At 43.8% G+C, this 24,898-nt stretch overlaps 1 protein-coding gene across 4 annotated transcripts in view; it reads right to left on the reverse strand.

The window, feature by feature from the left end:
- LOC105277016 (spectrin beta chain, non-erythrocytic 1) overlaps nt 1–24,898 on the reverse strand; it is a 63,863-nt gene that overhangs the window by 23,510 nt on the left and 15,455 nt on the right. For all 4 annotated transcript variants that reach the window (XM_011335132.3, XM_011335130.3, XM_011335131.3 and 1 more), the window contains exons 2-3: nt 14,747–14,997; nt 14,299–14,466 (exon numbers count right to left, since the gene is read on the reverse strand). In XM_011335132.3, the coding sequence (XP_011333434.1) occupies nt 14,299–14,466; nt 14,747–14,866 (288 nt within the window). In that variant the 5' untranslated portion in view covers nt 14,867–14,997. The remainder of the gene's footprint in view (nt 1–14,298; nt 14,467–14,746; nt 14,998–24,898) is intronic.

A 24,898-nucleotide genomic window follows, 5' to 3' on the forward strand; every position in this document is an offset into this window, starting at 1 on the left:
GACTCCGAGCGGGGCTCCGAGAAATCTCATAAGAAACGAACACGCTCGTGGCAGCCGAGTTATTTAAGCGACACGTTGAATTATCGCGGAGAACGGCCTTTGAGGGAAATAATTGAGCCCCGCTGCTTTTAACTGACAGTACAATGCAGCGCATTTAATTAATAATATCACAAATATTGGGTTGGCCAAAAAGTAATTGCCTTTTTTTCCCAATAGATGGACATACATGTCTTGAAATGTAACTAACTTCATTCTAAACCGCAAATTCATTATGTAGGTTAACAACTCACAGTTCAAGCTTGTTTTAGAAAAAGAAAGTACACGATTTCGTTAACAATTGTTTGTTTGCCGTCGATTTCAAAATGGAAAATCAAAAAGAACATTTTCCTCATATTTTGTTTTATTACTTCCAAAAAGGGAAAAACGCTGTGCAAGCTCATAAAAAGTTATGTCATGTATATGACGAAGATGCTTTAAAATTGCGGTAATGTCAAAATTGGTTTACTAAATTTCGATCTGGAGATTTTAATGTGAAAGATGCACCACGCTCAGGAAGGCCAATCGAAATTGATGATGACAAAATAAAGGCACTGATCGATTCGAATCGGCGTTTAACGACACGAGAGATTGCTGAGAATCTTAACATATCGAAATCGAGTGTTGAAAACCATTTAAAACGACTTGGATACATTAGTAAGCTCGATATTTGGGTACCACATGAGCTCAAAGAAATTCATCTCACTAAGCGTATTGACATCTGCGATTCTCTTTTGAAACGTGAGGAAAATGATTCATTTTTGAAACGTATGATAACAGGCGACGAAAAATGGATCGTCTACAACAACGTCAAACGAAAAAGATCGTGGAGCAAGCGTGATAAACCTGCTCAAAGCACTTCAAAAGCAGATATTCACCAAAGAAAGATTATGCTGTCAGTCTGGTGGGACTTTAAAGGTATTGTGTATTTTGAGCTGCTTGCAAGAAATCAAACCATTAATTCAGACGTATACTGTCGTCAACTGGATAAATTAAATGATGCCATCAAACAGAAACGTCCAGAATTGGTGAATCGCAAAGGTGTTGTGTTTCACCATGATAACGCTAGACCACGTACAAGTTTGGTCACTCGTGAAAAATTGTTGCAGCTTGGATGGGATGTGTTACCACATCCACCATATTCGCCAGACCTGGCACAATCAGATTACCATTTGTTTCGTTCTTTGCAAAACGCCTTGAATGGTAAAACCTTTACTGCTGATAAGGATATCAAATCGTTCTTGGAATTGTTTTTTGCTGAAAAAGATAAGAACTTTTTTGAGCGCGGAATCATGAAGTTGCCTGAAAAATGGCAAAAGATAATCAAACGAAATGGACAATATATTGTTTAATAAAGTTTTTGTTTCCCATAAAAAATTCGCCTTTTATGTATATAAAAAAAAACGCAATTACTTTTTGGCCAACCCCAATAGATTCCAAATGAAACACGATTTTTTTTAGCACAATTCTCTTCTATCTTGACAATGCTGCACGCGTATCCCGTTAGTCGATCAACGTGGGGACGTTATAACATCGGGGGAGGCAATGGGGGCGGCGAGGGGTACCGAACCTTCGAATTTTCGCCACGCCGGGGGTACGCGTGCACTCACGTTGCAAGCCGCGTTTCTGCGACGTATGAATAATGAATGAGCGTCGTGGCTGCATAGTAAAACCCGGGGAACACGGTACTGTTAGGCGTCGTCCGCGGGGTATGGCTGAAACTCGTGCAAGGAGACGCACGCCGCCGCGATAAGGGGCGACGGAGTTAAATAACTGAACCCGGGGCCCGTTCTCCTCGACGACGACGGCGTTGCGCGCGATTTTAAAGTGCCCCGGGCGCCTCTCATACGCCTCCCCTAATTGGACGTATTGTGTTGAAGCATGTCCGATAGAGCCGATTAAATTCTCGTACGCCTCGCCGACGAATGAAGTACGATCGACTCAATTGATAATTGCATAATGCGCGAGCTGGGCATTTCGCGCGAGAGCGTGTCAAAGTCGACTTACATGGTCCGCCGCTACGAAGGGTTCGATTCGAACCAAGCCGAGCTACTTCGAGAAGTAGCTCTCGCTACGCGAGAAAACTTCGCGAGAAATCCGATGAAGCATATTTCAACAGAGTCCCCAAACCTTCCATCGGGATGATTGAAATGTCGCGTAACTGTCTTGTAAGCGTCGCGCCGCGTGGAAAATCGTATTTACAGTTACAATTCTGAGCGAGACATGATTTTCCGTTCGAACCGTAGCAGAAGGTGGCGGGTACTCACGTGCGTATTCCGATTCACAGTTATATCCTCGCGGCGGAAAATCCTCGCGAGGATTAATCGGCGCCGTCCGCGTCGGGGAATGCCTCCGCGGCGCGACTCGGCGCGAGTTAATGGAAACGTTCGCGGGAATTAATTTCGCGAGGGGTTGCGGTAAACGCGGTCGGCTGCGTCGGGCGGCCGTAAGGCCCGTAAAGTCGACGGAATGGGAATAGCATTCCCAATGCATTTAGCGTGGAATGCGACTCCTACGTACGGACATTCACTGGACCGCCGCGCTGCACAGCTACCCGCTCGATCGTGCTTACTTCTCGAAGAGACGGTAACTGCACACCGTTCAAATACTACGGCTCACGTTTGCACGAGCACGATGATGACGCGATTAATTCAGTTCTTTATTCGACCCGGTGGCGATAGCGATAAATTTGCAATCCACACCAGTCCTCGCCAATCTATAGGCCTCTTATTATCTATAATTTACTTCATTTTTCTTGAAATATTTTTTTTTAATTTATTCAATGAACGGGAAATTACCCTCTAGTGTCACAAAAGATCATAAGCAGGATAACAATGAACGTAAATAATCAAATAAGCAATACAATAATCCAAATCGCAAACTCCAGAACCGAAAAGTTCAAAATCGAGTGAAAACAGGATAAAGAAAAAAGGCATTATGCCAACCAAATATTCTGATTAAAGTCGTTAAAACAGACAAATAAATTCCATTGCACACAAAGAATAAAAATACAGCCTAATAAAATTAATTAAACGCATGTAACTTAAACTTAAGGGGGGAGCCTGCTTTAGAACGCTGAAAATAAGGTATATTTTACGAATTGTTTTTGGAGAAACTATACAGCGGATCACTATAAAACTTTGATGCATTTATTAGTACATGTTTAAAGATAAAAAAAATTATTTTTTGATTTGAATATATCGCTTGTAGAGGAGGTTGTCCTGGAGAAATCTTAGTGCAGCCGCGTCGCCGGCATTGCAAATTGGTGAGCATTCTCCTGCCTCCAAATTTCGTCTAAACTGAAAAATTGAAATATGTTCTCGTTATTTATGAATTCCCATCGTCGATGAACCAAAGAGAGAAGAAAAAAGTTGAAAAGTGTCAAAATGGTGGAGCTTAGAACACAAAAGTACGATTTTTAGGCAAAGTTTTTGAACTTTTTCATGCAAAAATAATTGTTTAACTTAATGTTTTTATGAATATTAAAGGTTCATCGATGGGAATTCATAAATAACGAGAAAATATTTCAATTTTTCAGTTTGGATGAAATTTGGAGGCAGGAGAATGCTCACCAATTTACAATGCCGGCTGCACTAAGATGCCTCCAGGACGACCTCTACAGGCGATATATTCAAATCAAAAAATAATTTTTTTTATCTTTAAACATGTACTAATAAATGCATCAAAGTTTTATAATGATCCGCTGTATAGTTTCTCCAAAAAAATTCGTAAAATTATACCTTATTTTCAACGTTCTGAAGCAGGCTCCCCCCTTAATAAACGCATATCAAGACAACTAAATTCAATCAAATATACGTACAATATATCTCCATTATGTCGCCTTATAGACGCTCTTTCTCTCTTTCTCTGTCGCTTCACTTTAAATGATGTCTCCTATCTTTTTACAAGTAATAGGCGGCGGTTTCTGCCTCTGTTCTCCGATAGCAATAAACAAGTGAAAGGGAAGAAGAATAAGTGAAAGCGTGAGGGCCTTCGCGATGCACCGAAAATGCGATTAGAGCTACGACCCGAGTCGTGCTGTTTTTTCAATCCTTCCCCAGGCAAGGCTATAACTTGGCAGAGACGGAACGAGCCTAGGATTTTAGTTAACGTCCACTCTCTCGGGATTCTGTCCCGAGTAAAGTGCAGGTCGGGCCGGGCCGCGTAGCGGTTTTCCTACGGCGGCTGACCGCGCATTCTTGGCAGGGCTGCGGAATGTCGATCGCAGGCACGCGGGAATGACATCTGAAAAAGGAAACTCCCGCGCCTGACGCTGGCTGACGGCGACACTCAGCCGCGAGATTCCCGGTGCGTTTCGTCACCGTTTCGAGAAAACGCGCGGAATGAATCCCGCGGAACCCGCTCGCTCCGCGCTCGGCTTCGTTCTAAGTGGGTTAATGAAGCTCTCGGGACGGCGGATCGCTTCGACGATCGCGCTTCGTGCCTCCGGCATACACGTCGCGCGTTAGATTTATGCCACAATAAAGCGCGAGGTAATAAAAAGACTGATCAGCCCGCTGTCCTTCGTCCTATCGGCGTGCCTCCTCTCTTTCTCGCCCTCTCTCGCTCTTCCCCTTTTCTCTCTCTTTTGCGCTGAGGATCTCGTAATTGTCGTATACATGTAACTATACGTCGAGTTGCGAGAGGAAAGCGACATGGCTCTAAATCCACTGATCGATATCGCTGGAATAAATTACAAGATTAAGTTGTTCCCTTCGAGTTATTTTCATCGGGGAATCTAATTATGCAGATTTGTTACTATGGCTATCTGTCGCCATCTCCCCTTCCCTTCTTAAAGATTGAGATTATCTTCGTGTGACATCTTCTTGTGATGTTCGTCACGATACGTTGCGCTTGTGATGAAGTTGCTTCGGCGCGCAATAGGAAAGATAAAAAGGTCTTCCTTCAGAAACGACGGATGTCCCAGGCATACATGTCCGCAAGTTGGGACGTCATTCAAGTCTCGAGGTATGCACCTGCACGTCATCGGCTTTTGCGCTTTCCGTGAATGGTTATGGAGTACAAGGTTGAGCCACGTGTCCGCCTGCGACGGTCGAAGGACGATGCTGCAGCCGGGAGGATGCAGCGGGCGAGGTGCCAAGATGAAGAACGCCCGTTAGAGAGACGCGTCTCCCGGCTTTTACGGTTTCGCCTTTGATCCGCACAGCCCGTTGCCTTCCTCGTAAAGGTTCGCAAGATTAATGGATGCAGCATCCAGAAGAGAAAGAGAGAAAGATTCCATAAATGACTCCGGAATCGTAAAATCGGGGAAACCCTGTGGACAGGCGCCGGCATTCGTCGAACGAGGCACAAGTAGAAAGCTTTCTCTGCGATGACACTGAAAAGAGAAACGTGGGGAGCCCGCGTGCACCACACGCGAGACGAAAAGGGAGCGAAACAAATGCAAACTTCGGAAATGTCTGAAAGACGTCGAGCTTTAGAAGTCTTGCCAGGAAGTCTGGGAATGATCGCCAAGATCATACCTGCATCTGATTGGCGAGTAAAAAGCTCGCAATAAAAAGCTCGTAAATTCATTCAGCTTGTTCGCCATGACATTTCATCCGAGCAAGTCGTGGTAACTGCATCAATTGGCTGAGACCTGTTCACCGAAGCTCGAGTGACGAATAAGTAATTCGTTTATCGGGAAAAGCGAGGTGCGACGAGCGGGGGACGATTACCGCATCCCAGTGCCGCAATTGCAACTCATCTTGAGCTTGTAATTTCGCTTTCTGCGAAGCGGCCGTACCCAACGGGCGTCCGCCGGCATGGCGCTCCGAAGGGCCGAGCTGCTCCATGATGATTCACGTCGCGAACGAGAGAAGTCGTTACGTCCCACGCAAACCTCGGCCGCGTAATCTCCGGCTCTCCGCGGAATTTCTTTTTCCGTCAACGGCGTCATTCGGCGTCCCGTTTCAATGGAGATGCAATTTCTGGAGCGCCTTGGAGATCATCCTCGAAGTCTACCCGTCTTTAACGACCATGATGTAATTCGGGACAATGGAGCGTATTGTTTTGAGACGTGCACGGTATATTATACGTACAAGGTCGATCTTCCGAATTTATTCCTTCCTTCTTCGTCTTCTGGCGTCCCGTTGCTCGGAGGTGAAACACTCCGTTGCCGGCGAAACGGGAATTTGTTTATCCGCGATGCCAGACTTGCAGCGATGCATCGTCGAGCATTTATTATTTTAATAAATCGGCGGTGTTGCGCGAGCGTGGCCGCGTGGAGAACGCGACGATGGTACGTTTTCGTCTGACTCTATTCCTTCCAAGTTTCATAAAAAAAATCGATTACGTTCATATGATTCACCGTTTCCTGTTGCGTTAATCATCACCGTTGGAAACGGATAATCTCATGCGTCAATTAAAACGCTTCAGAGTCTACGTGGAAGACCAAAATAACTTTTGTATTTCTCGAAGCGTTTTACAATCCGTAGCACATCCTCGTTTGCGTTTCGCAATCGTGATCAAACACTGGTCGAACGGAGGAGGGAATTAAATATCTGTCGTGCGTGATCCACGCGGGATTAACGTAATCATGGGTTTCGGATGGTACTCCGGAGTCGGCGTTCCTCTTAATTCGCATGATGCGATCCTGTGGGAACGACGCGCGCGCAGGATACGTAAAGACGAGGCTGGACGCTACGTGGCTAACGCGCAATTTGCCAGATAAGAGGCTGCGAGCCAACTATCGAATTCTCTTCGGGCACATGACGCGCTGATCGCCGATAACACGTATTTGCGATAATTGACTGCCGTTTGTGCCGTTTCACAGTGGGCTAAACTCGAAAAAAGCTGGCCAAAAGTAATAACTCGAAAACATGACGTTTTAGGAAAAAATGTTTCAAATAAAAGTTATAGGGTTTTAAATCAGGTATTAGATAATAATACTAGTATGACCGTGAATAGCGTTGCCAAGGTCACGCAAAGGTCACCTTGAATTTTTTAAATGGAAACCTCCAGTTTTCATTAGATATTTTTGTAGCTTACCTCAAGAGCTTTTCAGAACACTATAACAAAGTATTTATCCGTTAAATACTTCGAAGTTATGAAGCTTGAAAGTTACAGTCGCTACCGCGCCGCGTTGTACGTTTCGCGGCATTTAAAAATTTCACGGTGATCTGTACATGATCTTGACAACACTATCAAGGTCATACTGGTATTGCTATGTAATGCTTCACTTAAAAACCTACAACTTTCATTTCAAACAGTTTTTACCAAAACGCCAAATTTTCGAGTTATTACGATATGAAAATTAAAATGAAACATCCTGTATATAACGCAAAGGTGTGCGTTGGTGTGCACAAGTCAAACGGAAATACTTAGTTTGAATCCTACACAAGATGATAAAACAAGAATCCCAAACAGCCTTTTACAGCTATTTAAAAAAATGATATTGAACTTTATTTCTTTCTTATATTTTAAGAAACCAAAAACTTAGATTAACACAAATTGATGAACAAACATTTTTAATGGTTATAACTGCTTGGGAAAAGAGTTTCAATTCTATTTATAGAGTAAAAAGCAAAATTACTTGCATCCGCATACAAGAATGTAAGCTATAGCCTATACTCATTCATAATTCGTTTTTCGGAACATTAACGCGTTGCCTCCTATTAATTGTTGATTAATGGGAAGGAAATTTTTCCTACGAAACTCCATTCACATTTTTGAAAATACTGATATCCATGAATCAAAAAAGGTCGAAATGCACAGATTTCCAAGAGTTGAAACAATTCGACTTTTGGCCAGCTTTTTTCGATTCTAGCCCACTGTGCGTTCCTCCGCTGTGCGATTGCCTCACGTTAAAGGCCCCGATTTGTTCTCTCGTGTTACGCGGACCGGAGAGGCCTCGTCGCGTGTTAGGTGATCGGTTGATCTGGATGGTGCGTCCTTGAACTCTAATTTGATGAAAAAAGGAATCATGAGTAGATGTCGTAGTTAGAGGTTCGATACTATTTTTCGATCTATTTCTTCAGGAATGGATTCCCGATTTGAAGAAGCGGAGGATTTAACTTAGCTTTCCCTATCTTTGATTAATTGGATTAGATCACTGCCGAACTTCTCTAATTATTCGAGATTTCTAAATTTGTGCTCGATAGCTGATGTTTGCCCGAGAGAACGAAATGGTGCCGCGGCACGTTCCATCTCAGTGTTTGCACTTCTCCTGAGCAGCACGGGCTGTTTCATTCCACGCATAGATAACGTTATCTGCGGAATATTAAAATACGCGCACGTATGTATATCGTTCGATAAGGCGTTAACATCGGGCAAACAGCAGTACGTTCTCCTCTTATTGTTACTGCGAGAGAAGCAGCGTAAGCTTGCCAATAATATTCGCTTTTTCGCTGTTTCTCAACACGATCGTTCCAGTTTCGTACGTCGTTCCAGTTTTCTAGTTATCCGTAGAATAATTTTCTAACAGAGCTCATACTTGCGCACTTTCATGTACGTGGATGCTTTTTGCAGTGCTCACTGTCGCTGACTTGCTTAATTCAATCTACCTCGGCTGATGCGAGTTTTATTGCATCATCGTAGCAGTTTCTTACTCTTCAGAGATTCAATTTTAATTAATTATTTGTCTACGGATACTTAGTCTGTAGCAAAAACGTGATATTATTATAGTACTTAGATGATAAGGATATGCTTTGAATAATAGCATATTAGCATTAATAACAGATTATACGGGATGCACTTGACATTATGAGAGTGACCGATTGACACGTGTAGCAATCGATCAAAGCTTCTTGTAGAAATTCCCGCTTCTTATATGATCGACTATGTGCTATTATTAATGCGCATGTTCGTTATAAGATCCGTCATAATCGAGACGAGGATTCTTCTTCGTGAAGGAGGTCGACCGGCTCTTCCAAGCGCCATTATCTAACACGTAATGATGAGATTGTCTCGATTTTCGATTTACTGGAAATGTTCGACGTTTGACAGCTTCTTCAGTGAATTCCTCGAATAATGCCTCGGCTGACAACGTGAATATTTCTTCCAGATGATTGGATGATTGGATCGATTGCGTCAACGTGCCGATTGATCGGTCGGTCGTAAACCTTTGCACTACGAATAATTCTGATCCTGACGTCGCGAATCGCTGTGTGACTCGTGTGCAAGGAAGGAGAATTCTCTTCTCTCGTTACATTGTCGGAACAGCTGGTCTATCTACTATTTTTCTACTCGTTAGTTTAGAAATTTGCGATGAGAGAGATTCACGTAATAAATGAAATCGGTATTAGTTACAGCTCTTCGCAATGGTCACCAGATGCGCGTCTCAATGAACTCGTTTCATCTTCTGGTTTCGAATCCGTCTTCGACCGGCAGCTTTTCAAGCACGATGGAGACGTCCCGCAAGGCGAGGACGTAACGGACGGTGGTTCAGACGAGGTCGGGCTCTAAACAGCTCTAAACGCCATTGTCTAACACGCAAGGATCAGCACGGGTCGGCGTGTCCGCCGCACATAAGAATACAACAGGGCGGAGAGAATGCTGTTGGAAGAACGAAGCCCGAGGGGCAGCAGGAAATTGCGGTCTACGGCACAACGTGTCTAAAAGTTGAATCAGACAACAGCCACCGCAGATTATAATAGAATAATCTGAAATCGCGAATACAATCTCTACGTGGACTGGACGTAATGGATACCGTGACAAAGAAGAATAAATAGAAATGGAGAAGAGAACCAAAATTGGCAAGTAAAACCTAAAACGCATCGAAAACCATATTTTAGCTGTTGCTTACAATTGCCATATAATTCTGATTAGATAGAACAGACTCTTTAATAAGAGAGAAAACGTCTGGAATCATGATCAGCTCGCGATGCGACCACCATTCTGATAAATGGTATAACCGGAGTGGCCGTTATCGTTGCCGACCGAATCGCGAGAGAAACCGATATCCAAAATTGCGGTATCCACTCTCGATACGGCCGTTCGTCGGTTCCCTTTCTCTCGCCTTTCTCTCCGGCTTCGTACCCCTCGTCTAGCAGGCACCTCGTACTCCGTTCTGTCGTGTTCCCCTGTCTACGGTGTGCCGTCTGGTTTCATTTCACGTTTGCAAGGCCTCGTGACTTCTAGCGAGTTTCGCTTGCCGGTCGCTGACCTCCGGTCTCTCGTCCTGCTTCCTCCCTCGGTCTCCATTGACCACCCTGGACTCTTCTCCTCCCTCTCGTTCTTCCTCCTCGTCTTCTTCTTCTTCTTCTTTCTCGGCCTTTATTAAGCTTGAGTCTTCCTCGTCGCTCTCATTCGCGCCTCCTCGTCCTGCTTGTCGATTTATGGACCGAAAATTCATCGAAAAGAAGCAGGAAAAATCTAAGGGAGGCCAATCTTTTTCCTTACCAACCTTTTTCTTTTTTCCTTCCGTTTTTAGTACTTTCAGCGTTTTTACTTTCTTTCTTCTGATGGATTTTCTGCGTGTACACACGACGAGTACCGAAAGCGCGAGAGGGATCGTCTCTTCTCAGAACGTCCGACGGATACCTCCCTAATTACTGCGGGGTTGGATTCCTGCGGGTGCCTGGGAAGAGCCCCCGGCCGAGACGCAGAAACGGAACCGCATGGTCGTCGTGCTTGGGAAGTATCTTGCGAGTTCCAAAGCTCTGCGTTCTCTTCGTCGTCTTCTTGATATCTCTCATTTTCTTCGCGATGATTCTCGCGGTAGTGTCTCTCGGTTTTCTCTCGTTGACTCTTGTTCCTTATTCTATCAATTTCCGGAATTTCTCTGATTTTATTTCCACGTTGTACGAATCGAGAAAGCCTGCAATTTGTTTAGAGAAAAACCCACGCAGGTATTGTGGTATGATGCGTGTAATTCTGCCGTAACGAGAGCTCATTACTTAAATCATTATCTTACGTTCGCATCGAACCGACTTGCATCGCTATTACGAAACGCCCGTGAGTGGCAGGAAGAAACTCGAGAACTCCGAATCGTGACTTTTCTTCGTGGATAACTTTCCACACGAGTTTCATCGATTTGTCACGCCGCGAAAATTTCTTCGACTTTCTATGCGTATCGTAAGAAAAGTGAGAGCCAGAGTGCTTAAATTTAATAAACAGGGATTATCGATACTTTTTATCACATTCGATCCTAATGTACCCAATATACGTCGAATAAATTTTTAATCATTATTTTCTTACTTGTCAGCACTTTTCAATCATTATCATTATGGAAGACGTTATTACTCGATCTTGCCTTCGACTTAATAGCCAAAGCAAATTATTGACGACGTAGAAGCATCCTTAGGCGAAAGGAAGGAAGGATTCTCCGAAGCACACGCTCGCAGCGGAATGTTTGCTCGTAACGGCGTCGTCGTCGTCGTATCATCCTCCAGAAATAACTCGTGTCCTTTTTCGAGAAGCCCGTGGTGGGAGGTGAGATCGTCGCCACAAAGACAGCCGCGCGATAAGACCGTGATCGATTCGTGCGGTGCTCGAGTACGCGAGCCGAATTTGACACACGCTCGGGCGTGGTTGCCAGTCCGGCCTTTAATCCTTTCGCAGTCTAATGGTTCTCGTAAACGCCTTTCCTTCAAGATATGCTGGAGACCAAACTGTGACGAATAACGGTCGCTTTAACGTCAAAATTCGACAATCAATCAAGATCCGCCGGTACAGGCAATTTGTATTTAAAAATCAAGTTATGGTATGTCGAAGCTTCTAGGAAACAATACGTTTATTATTGTTACCGGCCTTCAGTTAATTTTGTGGTCCTTGTTTTCTAATACTCGCTCTTCAGTTAATTTTATGCTGGTTTCACTTGAGTAAACCAAGAGCCAGTCTTTATCCAAGGCTCACTCGACAAGATCGAAGCATCAACAAAGACCGTTAAGGTAGAGACAAGCGAATCCCCTATGCCACTACCCAAACGTGGCTTTCCCGCGTTCTCCAAAACGGGGAAAAACGAGAGACCGATGAAAATCGTCTTTTGCGAGCGGCATCGCACGCGCGATGTACCGTTGCCGATCGATCCCGCAGAAAGCTGCATTGCAAAAACCGCACGCCGGCTCGTAAGGCAGCCTTCCCACGACGGTCTTCGACGTTAAGACACGACGGCAAACGGCGTCATGCATTATTTAGCAAACGCCATGGATCATTGCTCGCAGATGCAGTCGCATTCCGCCCACCGAAATTATGCGAATGGCTCATGCAAATGACTCCAAGGGTCTTTCTGATCTTTCGCAACCTCATGGAGGAGGATATTGCTGAGGGCGAATTGATCCTTCGTCGTTTTCCTTTCCCGCGAGGATGCTTCAGTCAATTCATTGTGAATTTTCTAGCACATGCGAGGTTTCCACGAAAGCGAAATGAATGAAATCCAAAATATGGTTATTGGAATTGTACCTGATTGCGCTCGCGAGTCATGCTGATAGCTCGAAAAGTGGAGGTTTCTTACTGAATGAGCAACAGTGTCACGTAATCCTTCGACTCCTTACGTCCGAAGGGCAATGAGTTTCTTTGCCGCACGCGATCGGCGCACGGCTGGTGCACGCGCGCGACGATTTAACGCACGACTTCATAACGATGCCCAGCGATTACGTCCGCATTACCGTGGTACCGATAAAACACATACCTACCCGGTAAAAAGTATACGGTCGAGCGTCACGATTATTTCGCCGCTGCTGCGTTTCCGCGAGCGTTGACTCCTTCAAGTACATGATCGCGCTGCGATGATCGGAATTTCAAAGTTCCTGCAAGAATATCTGTCCTTTTATCTATCCAGATTCGGATTAGTGCGTCAAGCTTAGCATAAATTTGCTTTTCAAACTTCCATCATTACAAAATGTGATATTTGCACATGACAAGATGGCAATAACCGCCTCGCCATGAAACATACATCCGACGCCTCTACGGCGCCAATCTATTCAATCGATTCCGTGTCAAGCGTAATCCGTAAACCTGGCCATTTGCGCGAATAACGCGCGAAGCAGGTATTTTCCAAAGGCAGCGAGAACCGTTATCGCGTGCTCGACCTCGCCTTATCTCATTCTAAAATCCACAAATCATCGAAATTTAATGAGCTCGCTCCATAGAGAAACAAGAAGCACCTTTCGCGCGGCGTTCGCGCAGCTGCGGCTCGGCGCATTCCATGGCGTATTCACACCGCCGAGCGGATTTCGCGCTGCAACGCTCCCGACGAAGCCCAGCAAGTGTAAACTCCTCGTGAATGGCCTCCGTGCTCTTCGTGGCTTGTGACATAACAGTCTCGCTACGTGCGGCGCATATACGCGCGCGTAACCACGCGCGGAACCTGCAAGGACCGGGCCAAGGAGCGGAACGTGCGCGTAAATCCGGTCGACAAGCGCGGCGTGTAAGCCGAGCGCGCGCGCGGGCGGAGGCGATGGCCAGCCGCGTTGTTGGTGTTCGCAGCAGGCCCGTCGGGCCCAAAGAGACCAACAGAAATCTTATGGCGACCCCGATTCTCGTGTTACCGGAAGCGACGCGTCGCACGTCATATTTCTCAACCGCCTCGTTTGCCGATCCGCCTGGCGATGACGATCCCCGGCCTTTGGGCCTCTAATCTGTCAGTCCGGACTGTAGAATTCGGCTTCGCTGATGGATTATGCGTACTGACGTGTGTGGGCTGCGCGAAAGAGCGAGGAAGACGGAAACGGAATAACGGGGCGAGAGATGATAGCGCGAGTATCGTTGGGGTGCTGTTAGATCGATTGTCTACATGATATTTAGCGTTTATGACTCCGATTATGCGGAAATTAATGTCGATGACAAACATCACTCGGAACCATCAGGCGAATGCCAATATCTGATGTTGTAATATTGGTATGCCGCGTCCGAGCGTTACACGGTTATTTCGATTGCACTTAAGTCGTTCTAGCAAAAAAATCGAGAGGCTATTTAGCACTTGCATCGAAATATACAATGTCGCGACGATCCATAATCCAGGATAAATTACGGGCGGGATTTAACGGAGCCTGGAAGCTCGTGCGTTGCCCTGCTGACTTATCCCGGCACTCGGAATGGCACTTTGCTCTTGGAAGCTTTTTCGGGGTCTTTATTTATTCCCCCGCGAACAAAGTTGTTCGCACGCCACCCTTTCCCCCTGCCGAGCAGCATGCAGCCACGGCGCTGGACCACGGTTGATCCTCCACGGTTCTCGAGAGGTTTTCTCGAGAGTGAGCAACGTGTCCGAGGGAATACACACTTAAGACCCCGAAAGAGCGGGACGAAAAGGGAGAGACGGAGAACGGAGAACGAGAAAGAAAAACGAACGAGGCGAATCGTGCTCTCGGGAACGCGTATTACCTTGGTATGGAGGAACGCCAGGGACTTGTTCACGTTCTCGATTTTGTGAACTCGCATGCGCCCGTTGTTGGGCTTGGCCAATCGCTCGCCAGAGATGATCTCCAATAGTTTGAGTAGCTTCTTGCCGTCCGCCAGGTCGGTGAACAGATCGTCCACCTCCATACGCGCCTGAAAAGCCGATCAATCTCCGATGCAATCCGATCCGAAAGTAATGTACAGACATTATTACTGCAGGAGATTATTATTCATATTGAAAGTCGTTTCTTTTGTCAAGATTAATTGCGAAAGATCATTTACAAAGCTTTTCATAAAATATTATACAAAGCGATTATTTACTGAATTCAAGGAACGCAGCTTTTCTCGCGTTTTGATCTTTGCATTTCTCTTCGTATCCAATTTTTTAACTGTGTAATTAAAAATGTAATTATGAAGCGTTGCCTGATCTTACCTTCAACAAAAACGAATTGATCCATTTTGTGAACGTCTTCTTCTGGATGTGGAGACGTTCCTCCTGCAGGGCCTTGATGCGGCCCTGCTCGAACTTGAGGACGTCCTCCCTCTGAGTCATTCTCTTCTGTATCTGCGCACCGCCCCTGTATCTGTCGACTCTCGGTGGCGGATATGTGGGGGTGTATTCGAGACTACGGGTGTTTCCTGGGGGTGCGGCGCTGGGCCCGGCGCCGGGCACATACTGCGCTCCTGGAACAGAAAATATCCGTTTTCGAGAAACTGGTCTGAACGCAGCATGAACATAGGATGTGCGGCGAGACGGAACCGCATGATCTCCAGATGCAGTCGGGTGCGCGACGTTTCCTTTCTGCAAGCACGTGCTTGAAGATCGTCTTTTTTCGTCAGCGGCGAGCCTTACACAGAGACACGCAGTAGGAATTAAAGCTAATTGACGATGAATAACGAATTCAAGATGTAAGCAACACTTTGTGAACGACCACTTTAGAAGACGCGAGTTAAAACTTTTCAAGACGAGAAGCAGAATTCCTGTTAACACTAATTTGTAATAAACGTAATAGAAATAAATCATTAAACAAGTCAGAGTTGAAAAATCTGTAAAAATACGGGTTGCAGCGATCTGTAATACAAAACTCGCCAGAGTTAGCCAGTGTCTGCTTTCGGCTTCTTGAGCTTTCCTGAGTTGCGCCCGTATACGTGAGAAATATGCCAGTGCTTTTTTCATTCCACGTTTCCCCTTTTTCGTAATAAATTCTGAATATCTTATTTTACATTCTATTTTATTCTCTTTAATGTTACGAAGCGAGTATGATGATCTTGAGTAAGTACCCGCTCTTAGTAGAGCTATTCATTTCTTGCTCCGCGAAACAAGCGATGACATCGGATGAAATCAGCAATTGTTTTCTTAATCGATTCTACATTTTCGTCTCGAAGAAGAGGTGTATAATTATAATAACTATTGATTCATCGGCGAGATAGTGTTTTAATTAAACTCGAATGACAAAGAGACTCGGCAGATACAAGCAGCTGCAGTAGCTTATGGCATTCTATTATCTCGAAATATAACAGACGGTTGGCTGTAGCAATATTGCTTCATTGTAATGTATTGAGTAGCCACGTCGATAAAGAACTAGCGAAGTAATCCTCTCTCCATAAAATTTGATCTCCAGATCGAAGCGCGCTACACAACTCCTTCTATTTAATAAAAGACAAAGAAATAAAAATACATAAAGACGGAAGAATAAAAAACGAAATTAAAAATATCGCGCGTCAGATTAATCTCTTAATTAACTTGAAGTATTTTTATGATATAATGATATCGTTCAATACTTCTCGAAGAGTCAAATATTTTAGATTGCGAAGCTGAAAGAGATGAAAGCTGATATCCGTTCTGTCTTTTCGATATCTACGCTGAGTACGCGATAAAGCTCATCTATCTAGGAGAGATTAATATTATAGGTGAGATGTCAGATGAGAGAGCTCTGTGACTTTTCTCGTGTGGAGCGAACAACGGGCATTCTTCTCGGAAGGATTAACGAGTCGTGATAACTTTTACGAGTAGCAGTATTTGCGCAGCCGGAAGATAAAGTGGGAGTATCGAAACTCGCACACACCAAAGTCAACATCCGAAGGCGAAGCAGCGCGCGCGCGAAAATGCTCGCGACGACGCGACGGCTTTAATCCGAATTTACGGGATCACGTAGATGAAATTGATTGAAAACGTGTGGGCGCGCAAACGTCAGCTCGCCGGCGAATTATGATTTCCTAGAAGATCGGATGATAAATTTCCACGGGGATAACCGCGAATTAACTTCTTTATGATGATGAGCCTCATAAATATCGTGGCTGCCCGAACGGAATAACTATTACGCGGTATCGGTACTAATGAGGACGAATTAATAAATTTGACGCTTCGGAGGAATTAACGGTTATTTGATGCTCGGATCTGTTTAGACATGAATCAATTAGAGCGCTTCTTAAAGGCATCGGCGTTTATTTAATTCCGCTGATTTATGGACCGTTTACCTCCGCGCGAGAGATAAATTCTTCAATCGCTAGAGAATGATGCTTTCATTCATTTTTACCGTATGGTTGAAACTTACACGAGTGTGTTTTAATTCTATATATGTTCAGTCATGTACATATGTTTATAATATAATAGAAAAGCTACGGCTCCTCGTAGAGATAAGAAAATGTAATTACAGGAGAGTGGAGGGCTGTATTTAAGGTCCGTGGAGTTATCCAAGAATGCTGATGCGAAACTCACGTTTCACGCGCGACAACCCGATAATAAGAGCAAGTACAACGGCCCTGCACTCGACGCAAGCTGACTCGTTTCTTGCTGGGCACTCGTGACTCGGCGGGATTATTGTCCCCGCTTATTGTCACTGCGGCTAATGCCACATATAGTCGTTGTTGTAAATCTTTTTTTCTCCAACCCTCAAAAGGACGCGGCAGCGCGCGAACGTGAGCGCGAGCGTAAATCGGTCCGGTCTCGGTCTGCCAGCGCGAAAGAAAGGGACGTGAAAAAAAGCACGTGCAACTTTGAAGTGTCAATTATGCCAGCGGTCGCGTGTGTGCGTGTGGCTGCACGTGTACAGAACGATAGTTAGCGTGTACTTGCACGTGCGCGAGAACGAAAGAAAAGATTCGAGGAACATGCTTGCGTTTTAACGTTAAACCGCCTGGAGGCTGCTCGGAGCTGTTGGTTTCGCAAATCGCGTATCTGCTGCATATATTCATATTTTGTATTTCATATTTATATATTTTTATTGTATATATTGGGTTGTTCGGAAAGTAATTTCGTTTTTCACAAAGAGATGTCGTTAGTCGCGTTCCTCGATACTTAACCTTACTCTAAGCGGCAAATTCGTTTTATATTTTGACAACTGACATTTCAGACGTCATTTAGTATCTTATTGTATTGCGATCTGTCAAGTAATTTTTTTGGCATCACATCAAACATGAAAAATCAAAGTGAGCATTTTCGTAATATTTTGCTTTTTTACTACCGAAAGGGTAAAAATGCAGTGCAAGCGAGAAAAAATTGTGTGCCGTGTACGGAGAAGATGTATTGAGTGAACGTCAGTGTCAGAATTGGTTTTCGAAATTTCGTACTGGAAATTTCGATTTGAAAGATGCACCACGTTCAGGTCGGCCAATTAAAGCTGATGACGAGAAAATAAAGGCTCTGGTGGATGCAAACCGTCGCATAACAACACGCGAAATTGCTAAAAAGTTAAATTTATCGAATTCGACTGTTTACGATCATTTGAAACGCCTTGGATTCGTTTCAAAGCTCGATACTTGGGTTCCACACAATTTAAAGGAAATTGACTTGATTCGACGCATTACCATCTGCGATTCATTGTTGAAACGTGAAGAAAATGAACCATTTTTGAAGCGAATCATAACTGGAGATGAAAAATGGATTGTTTACAACAATGTTAAGCGAAAACGATCATGGTCCAGGCAAGATGAACCTGCTCAATCGACATCCAAGGCAGATATTCATCAAAAGAAGATCATGCTTTCTGTATGGTGGGATTGGAAGGGAATCGTATTTTTCGAGCTACTACCAAGCAACCAGACGATTGATTCGAAAGTGTATTGTCGTCAGCTGGATGAATTGGATGCTGCCATCAAGCAGAAGCGACCAGAATTGGCGAATAGGAAAGGTGTCGTATTCCATCACGACAATGCCAGACCACACACAAGTTTGGTCACTCGCCAGAAGCTTTTACAGCTTGGATGGGATGTGCTACCACACCCACCATACTCTCCTGATCTGGCACCATCCGATTACCATTTGTTCCAGTCTCTACAAAATTCTTTGAACAATGTAAACTTCGATTCAAATGAAGGCGTCAAAAATCACTTGCTTCAATTTTTTGTCAATAAGGAGAAGGACTTCTATGAGCGTGGAATCTTAAAGTTGTCAGAAAGATGGCGAAAGGTAGTGGAACAAAATGGCCAATACATCACTGAATAAAATTTCTTCTAAATATGAAAAAACCGCCTTTCATTTTTCCTTGAAAAAACGAAATAACTTTCCGAACAACCCAATATATATATATATTTATAAGCTGATACTGCTATCGATTGCTGAATAAAAATACTGAGAAGTCAGTCGCTTCGTAAAAAGATGAGGAAGACTGTTGGCGCGTTGGAAGATCAAGGACGCGCCGCGGCGAATGCAGATTAAAGGACACGCTTTCACGAGCCGGCGAAATTCGTTTGCATACGCGTGGATTTTAAATGTCACGTCGTCTGGTTTTGCGGCCACGTGTGGTGTCACGCCCAGAGACGCGCGAGCACTCGGCGCCTATGGGGGACGCTCATTTCGAAAGTGGATTAAGTATGACATCTTCGCGACGAGTCGCGTTTTGAACGACGACGCTTTCACATATCGATGTGTTCACCAGAACGAGACAAGTATCGCTCAAAACTGAAGCTGGCAGTTTTAGGAAAATACGCGACTGCAGCAACACGTACGGGAAAGCAGCACCAGCGAAGTAAAAGCATGATCTTCCGCAAGACATCGCGATTTTAGAGATCTAGAATTCACGCTGGAAATCCGTGACTTCCGCTACCAGAGAACGATTTCAAGGATATAGAAGCTGCTGAAGATCCATCAGAAGCCTAGCGAGGATCCAGGGTCGAGGATCTATGCTGGAAGATCTATGCTACGCTAGCGGTATCTTGATCCATCTCTGCTACCAAGGATCTATAATGCCCAATGATTTATGGTACCACACAACCGGTAACCGGGGATCTATGATATCAGAGATTTATGGTACCGCAGGTCAATGACGCCCGAGATTTATGATACCAAGTGTCCGTAATGATGGTGGCAAATCTCTGATACCGAGAATCTGTCGCTTCGAGGATCTGTCGAATATCCATCACAGACTCGATACGAAAAATTCGAGGGATCACAAAATGGCATAATGACCTAGGGACCAGAGGTCTACATGATTGAAAGACAAAGGGGATCATAATGCAATGATGATACAATGACGTAAAAGATTCGTTATGCGCTGGACACAGATACACCGAGCGAAGTCAACACATGAGAGGGCAATGACAAGCGAACAACATCGACGGACTTGATTAGAGCACTTAGATGGTCAGTGCTGGTGCAATGAATGTTCTGAAGGCGGTGGGACCATGTAACACCACTATAACGCTTGTACTTAGCGCGAATTCTTCGAGCGTGACGCGCACGGCGGTACATATGCTCTCGTTGCTTACGTTTAAGCACTTTTCGCCCGAGCCGCGACTCACAATAGGGAGATAGCGACATGTACATTGAGCGTTAGCGACGTCTCGAATGAGACGCCGCTATTTAACCTCATGGGAACTGGGATTCACATCTATCAATCATTTGATGAACCTCGAGGATCCAGAAAAATAAAATTTTTCTCATTTCTGGATTATAGTCAATTTCAAATTAGAAAGCTGATATGTACATAATTGCAGTAATAATTATGAAGGTTACATTGTGAAATACAGAATTAAAAAATTTTGTTAATTTCATGAGGTGCTCAATACAAAAACGTATAACATATCACGTATAAGAATTTTTTTGAAATCACAAATTCCTTGATAGATGATCATAAATCTAATACCAAGTTATTAGATCAATCAATCATAGTGAACGGTAAATCAGTTTTCCGCTTGGCTTATCTGCGCAGATAAGATGGTGGGCAGGTGCGGTTATGAAATTATTTTTAACACTGTGCACATTAGAGCACGATTAGGCCCCGCATAAGGCTAATTGTACATGACGACTAGGAGCGTCCCATTACGTAAGCTGATTATATAAGAAAAAAATGTGGTGACAGCAGATTTTCGGAGTAACAAACGGCAAAATCTCTCATTTCTCATTTCTAGTTACCGGAATAATAACGATGACTGTACGCCATGGGGTACCCGGTGCTTTCGCGTACGGAAAAATCCTCTTATCAGGCTCTTCCGGTCTGCGGTGCGATTTTCATCCTTGATTTTCGCGCAAGTACACACAGTGAAAATGGACGATTAGCGAGGTGAAACGCGAACGAACGGTGACACCCAACTGATTCCAGCTGCCAGTCGAAGACCACTGACAGGACTCTTATCACATATTGCTTGTGTATTATGTCGGCTGGCTTATTTATGTAGCAGAAGCTAAGTACACGTATATGTGTGTGGAAAAACATGGGCGTAGGAGCATACTAAAATATTTGCGATGAGCAAGTACAGAAATCAGTAGCGGAATCGATACAACAAAATAATAGCAAAGAACCACGATAATCACGTATCTAAGATTGTAGAATCGTGTAAAAATGACTGCGTTGCACAGATCGTATTAAGTACGTAAGAGGAGATAAAGCGAGTACACGGACGGATCATCGTTGTCGGTGTAAAAGCTGCAATCGCGCGCACGAAACTGCAAGATACGTGGAACCGAACTTGAGCCTTTTAGCCCAAAGAATACGTCGTTACGGAGATACCTCTCACGGAATCGTCTTTGAGTGATACGTACGTGACGATAAACGTGGCCTCAAATTTGATGCCAGCGGGAAGTCCGTGCGAAATAATGCGAGAACGAAGATATCCTGAAGATCGCGAAGAATTTGTTTCATAAATTTATTGTTTTTCAGGAATTTATTATTTTAGATTTCTCGCTGTGTCTCTGGAAAGATTTTTTCTTCCTATCTTGCGTATTATCTAAATGTGCAGTAAAATGTATTTCTAATTACGTACAACTAAATTGAAATCTCTTTATAAATATTTTTTACACGAATTTGTATATTTCTTTTCAAGATTTCAAGATTTATTAGTTACGTTCGTGGGACGTTATATATGAAGTTCAAAAAGTAAATTTGTACAAGCTGGGCAAACTTTCTTAAATCTGGGTACATAGCCGAGGTCAGTAAATCTTGTAGAAAGCTTCCCTAGTAGCCGTGAGATATTCTGTGCACCTCATTCCAAGAGGAGAATAATAAAGAGTCCCAAGAGAAAAAAAGAGAGGAAGAAAGTGTGGGTGTCCGGTTCGATGTTTCCGCTGACGAAAAAGGTCGCAGTTACACTCAGGAACCTTGAATTTTGCGGAAGACGAGCGGTGAATTTAGATTGTCGCTGATAATGATGTCATGTCGAGGATCATCCGTTGAAAAAAATCGACTGATATTGCCGGTAGATCGATAATTAAAGAGCGGCATCCTGATCGTGGAGCCGTCAATGCGGCAGGAAGCGCGAAATCGCACCGGAAATACGGCGATTTGGCTGGGGGGTATCTTCGTACAATGTGGGATACTGTCCGCCGCGCCAATGAAGCGAGCGAGTAAAACTGATTTTATCAAACACGCAAACATCGATTTATTGCTTACGAAAAAAGATTAGATTAGGAAATTCATGAGTAATAAAGAAAGACTCTAAAATAATAATGCTGAGTCAAAGATCAATCTATATCTTGAAAATAATAATGCTTGTTATGCGAGATAAAATAAAGAGTATTGTGTTGTTACAGTTTTAACATTTGTCACTACTAATTCTTAATAAATAATATAACAACAAAGCGTGTCTCTCTTCTTGATTGCTTTGAGAATAATCAATTTAAAACATACCCAACTGTAGAGAAATTTTAATAACTAATTTTAGCAGCGTTTCTCTAGCTACGAGCTGTTATTTCATCGCGGCGGAAACATTTTAGAAATCGAACGCGGCGCTCTAGAAATCGAATGCGTGCGCGATGCGGGGGGAAGATGCCGATACTGTTCGAAAGGGCATTGTTGTTGCCGGCAGGAAGCGCGGAATTGCACCGGAAATACGGTGAACGCACCGAAAGAGCCGGGAGAGGAACTGCAAGACTAGCGGACCAGGTGAAATCGGAGCCGCATTATTATCGGCGCTCGTCCTGCCCGAGAAGAGCGCCAGCCCGTTTTCTATTGACACTGATAGCCGAGGCAAACATTAATTCATTCCCGTATCGTCGTGCGTACACGTACGCAAGCGAGGAGTGTCCGACGCAAGAGCGAGTTTCACGGTAACCGTACCGTGTCGGATTTATAGCAGCGTTCGTTTCAATCGCCCTCTCCCTTATTACGGGGGAACGAGGAAATTTAATCGTTCGAAAGCGTGATATAATATTGCGACGCGATTAAGCGGTCGCATCTGGAATTTCCGTGAAATAAAAACGCGTCTCGTGATTGGAGCTCTGCTTCCGTACATGGTAGTTAAACAGCATGAATCAAGAATCTACGAGTTACGAGAACGAATTAACTCGAGCACGTCGGTTGCGTTGGAACGACGTGAAAAATTAGATTGGAGCAATAACTTGATCAGCAGCACGTTTGTATGCGCGACAATAAATGTGAAGAAATCGACAATTATCGAGCAATTGAAATCCGATGTCGTCCAATTGGCCAATCGTCTTGCTTGAAAGAGCTGCCGGTGTAATAATTTAACATCTAATGATCGTTTACTCTTGTCACGCGACCGATCTTTTCTATTGGCCCTGATTATCTGAACCATATTCATATCGGAACGTGTGTACAGAGAAATAAACGCAATAACAACTTCGAAGTTCAAAACGATGATGACATGCCTATATTTGGACTATGACACTGTCGGCAAGCGACACTGGTGTCGTTTTTCGAGCACTTGTTACAGCATTATAGCTATTTTTATTTATTTCGACGCAATGCGTGTGAAAAGCCTTGCGAAAAGTTCAAGTACTAGATACGTATGGAAATCGGATTGTCGCAAAATTTTCGTGAAATTTTAATTAGTCTCGCGTTCAGTGATTTAACGTATCGCGTGATTTGCATGTCGCGTCATCGTGACATTAATATAACTAATACTTGTTCATAAGCAAACCAAAAACAGATTACGCTATGACGCAGAAAATGCATATTTTCCTCGTTACTCGTCACTCTTCCTGCGCAAATGACGAAACCTATTGAGTCATCTTCTCCATTTTGTAATTATGTATAACACCTTGAGTGCGAAACACAATGACGGAAAAGAAATTGAAGCATCGCTTGACCCTCAATCTTCCGCTGCGTGACTATACGCGATTGTATGTTATTCTATGATGCAATAATCTCTTGTTGAATGTTTCACGATGGCACTCCTCCCTATCTTGGTGAACGGCGTGTATTGCAGACACGTATGTTTTATAAAATGTCACATGGCTTTTCGCGGAATTGCCTACATTTTACATCGTATTATTCGATTCGCACAATTCGAATGGTACGAACATTATGTTTATCTCTATTGCTAAAAAATTCAAAGGAGGGAATAATCAGCGTATATGTACGTAATTATAGTAATTATCGCAGAGACTGCAACGCGACAATTCGCTGCGAAAGTGATCCAATTTTATCCCGTGGAATTTTAAAGTCACTCTTGATACAAAAACATCGTAAACGAAAACGCGAACAAAGTTGAAAATAACTCGCAGTCGGTTACTCTCAGGCGCGTGACAACCGCAAGCCGTCCTGACATTTCACGGTTGGCGGATTAAAACAAAATCACGGGTAATTGTGTCGATTGCTTGGGAAGTAATTAGGCGAAAGCGCATACCAATGATCATTAAAAAACAATGTTAGAGATCGTAATTATAAGGCTGTTACATTGTCGAGGCTTGATCCGATGCGATTCTTTGAGACTCTCGATGCGCCAGAAAAATTACTGGGATCTTAATTTCCGTAAAAACAAAATTATCAAAAATATAAATAATTATCAACGAAAAAAATAAAAAAAAAGATATTTGAACGTTTCATATTTTATTATACTATTCTCCACGAGTGTAGATGCAGAAGGAGCGAAAGCAAATTCTCGAAGCGGACGTGAAGCCGTACGCAAGCTCGTGCATAACGACCTTAGCGCAGCTCTTCTAAGAGTTCGAAAACGCTTCAAATGACTCACAAGGAAAGGTTTTTAGGTGTTACACTCGGATTTCAAAAATTTTTTGCATCCAGGTAGGGAGGTCCCCAAATAGAAGAAAAATTATAAAAGTAGCGGCCCAAATGCATATTTGCGCGCTATGTGCGCAATTTTCGATGTTAGGTTAATTACTCAAAACTGCTATTTCCAATCGAATTCTTTACATTTTTTATTTCACCTAATGCACAACGCTTTAAAA

Source organism: Ooceraea biroi, chromosome 3 (assembly GCF_003672135.1).
Source record: "Ooceraea biroi isolate clonal line C1 chromosome 3, Obir_v5.4, whole genome shotgun sequence".
Taxonomy (NCBI): domain Eukaryota; kingdom Metazoa; phylum Arthropoda; class Insecta; order Hymenoptera; family Formicidae; genus Ooceraea; species Ooceraea biroi.